Source organism: Cryptotermes secundus, unplaced genomic scaffold (genome assembly GCF_002891405.2).
Source record: "Cryptotermes secundus unplaced genomic scaffold, Csec_1.0 scaffold8510, whole genome shotgun sequence".
NCBI lineage: Eukaryota > Metazoa > Arthropoda > Insecta > Blattodea > Kalotermitidae > Cryptotermes > Cryptotermes secundus.
This window is the reverse complement of record NW_019745357.1, coordinates 1-2,466: the sequence shown is the minus strand read 5'-3', so window position 1 is coordinate 2,466 and position 2,466 is coordinate 1. Positions and strand designations below refer to the sequence as shown.

At 39.3% G+C, this 2,466-nt stretch overlaps 1 protein-coding gene across 1 annotated transcript; it reads right to left on the bottom strand.

Moving 5' to 3' along the window:
• Positions 1-1,575: 1,575 nt before the first annotated feature.
• LOC111875115 (probable asparagine--tRNA ligase, mitochondrial) lies at positions 1,576-2,020 on the bottom strand (the record flags this gene model as incomplete). Its single annotated transcript, XM_023871179.1, has 1 exon — positions 1,576-2,020. A coding segment is annotated over one exon (445 nt), but the record flags the coding sequence as incomplete, so codon positions are not given.
• Between the last annotated feature and the right edge of the window lie 446 nt (positions 2,021-2,466).

Sequence of the window (2,466 nt, the reverse complement as noted above, 5' to 3'; positions counted from 1 at the left end):
AATCCATTCCAAAACCAGCAGATGGTACAGTGCCACATTTCCGGAACTCCAAGTACCATCCTAACATTTTGTACAAACCTAACTTGTTCAATTTATCCTGAAGAAGTGAGAAATTATCTTCACGAAGACTGCCCCCACTTGAGGAGCCAGCAGATCAAATGCTGATACCTAGAAAAGGAGCATGTGTACATTCAATACGTGTTCTAGACTTACTATTATACCTACAATGACTACAAACAGCACTGCAACTTATTTCTAACCACTATGCACTTGGTCATCGACTTACGACCAACTTCTGTTCTGACTGGCAGGTCATACATAGCTCCAGTCTCTGAAATTTTTTTTTGTCTTATATATATATATATACACCAGACGATGGATAAAGTCCAAAATAAGCCTTAGAGTTCTGCACCTTTCAGGGCGGTCGCACACCAACTGCATCAAGACATGAGACAAAAGATGCAGTCTTCACTCATTCGTGATTTGTCAGCATGAAGCTGACATCAGCATCATGACTCAGACCAGTATTTGGCAGCTTTCATAATCTCATTCGTTTCAAATGTGCTCCTTTCTTTGCGTCACATCACAGACATCATGTCTTGAATGTTACATGTCTCAACGCCTGCTGGTGTGTGGTCTACCTTAGGGTTTGTCAAAAAAAACTATACATTTCAAATGAAAAGCTGAATCATTCAAATTTCTATAGTGTTTTCACTTGCAGTGGCAGATTTTTATTCCCCACCAATGTCGGTTTCTTTATGAGAGGAAAAATAGAGCTAGTAAGCTATAAAACTGCATACTAAAAAAACTAAAAACTAAACTCCATCGTCTTAGTTCACAAGTGAACTACACCGAGTGACCACCGCTTGTTGGCGAAATGAGTGCCAACTTTTGCGGATAGAGTGGGTGATTTGTGGTCAGCGCAATGGATGTGCAGTAAGTACAGGTAAAGGTATTCCTGTAACAGGCTGTGGAGGTCCATAGGAGTGAGAGATGTTGAGGTTCCCACATTTTCTATAAAATTGGCTCACAGATGGTGGCAACTTTGTCAGCCCTATGCACCGACCACCCTTTACCCCCAAGAATAATCCTGGTACTCATTTCTGTTAGAGACTGAGTTGACCCCAGGGCCATAGTGTGGCTGGAAGGATTAGGTAAACTGAAAAAAAAAAATCCACTATCTGACCACTACACCACAGAGGTGGTGATATAAGACTGCACAGTCAGAATAAAGACCCTGCTTATTTGCACAACTTCTGCCTACATTTGCTAGCTCATTAACCGGAATACACATTCATTTCAAATGCTGACACTGCTGAGCAAACTTCATCATTATTCTTCTGTGCAAAATGTACTTTGTGAAATTCAGGATATTAAAATTGAGATCAGGTTTTTGTTCTTATACTGTACTGATCAGGGTTTTGACACTCTGTAGTCTGGTAAGTGGGTCACCAGCATTTTTATGGAACACACTGCCTCTAATAGAATGTCATAGAAGATCACATTATGAATACTACCGTTGTTAAATTATGTTAATCTAATTACTCTAAATATGTTCAAGACATCTTGTAAGCTCTATTTCATATAGAACGGCTTGATGTCATGAGGCCAGTCTACTACAAATACAGAGCAACCACCAGCATGTTTCACAGGATAAAGTTCATGTTCTTTCCCAAACCCTTGCCCCCTCTCTACCAGTGAAACAAAATTTCCTGAATTCCCATCTATGATGTCAACTGCCTCTTCATGTGTCATGACTTCAAAAGGTTTCTCAAGAACAGATAATAATGAGTCTTCATTTCCAGCTGCTGAACACAGTGTTTGAACGTCGTCAGTACACTTTCCCAGTACTTTGCTCGTAACATCTTTTATCAAATTTTCCATCACTTTCATGAGTTCCTCTAGTGATTCAATAAAAGCTGTTTCTGATTTTACCACGTAGAATTCAGCTAAATGTATTCGAGAACGAGAGTTCTCTGCCCGGAATGTTGGCCCAAATGTGTAACCCTTACTCAGGCCTCTGAAAACCAATTAATTTAACACGATTCATAAGAACAGAAAATATGATCACATTACATACGAGTAATGATTCTGACTACTTTTTAAAATTAAGCCTCTAAATGCAGTTGTCCTGAAACAGTAAGGTAGTCTTGGAGTCAAAATATGCTTCATCAAATGACATTCCATCTTTTGCCATTTCTTTAACCAAATTTTCATTACCAGGAATCACTCTAAAGACTTCACCTGCTCCTTGACTGTCATTTGATGTTAAAATTGGTGTGTGTTTGTGTATACACCCATTATTACAAAAATGTTCATTAACTGCATGTGATGTTGCATCTCGAACTCTTAATAAAGCCCCAAAAGTGCTTGTCCTGGGTCGTAAGTGCAAAAACTGCCGCACATATTCTGGGGAATACAACTTTCTAGGAGCAAATGGGTAACCATCTATCACATTACATGGCT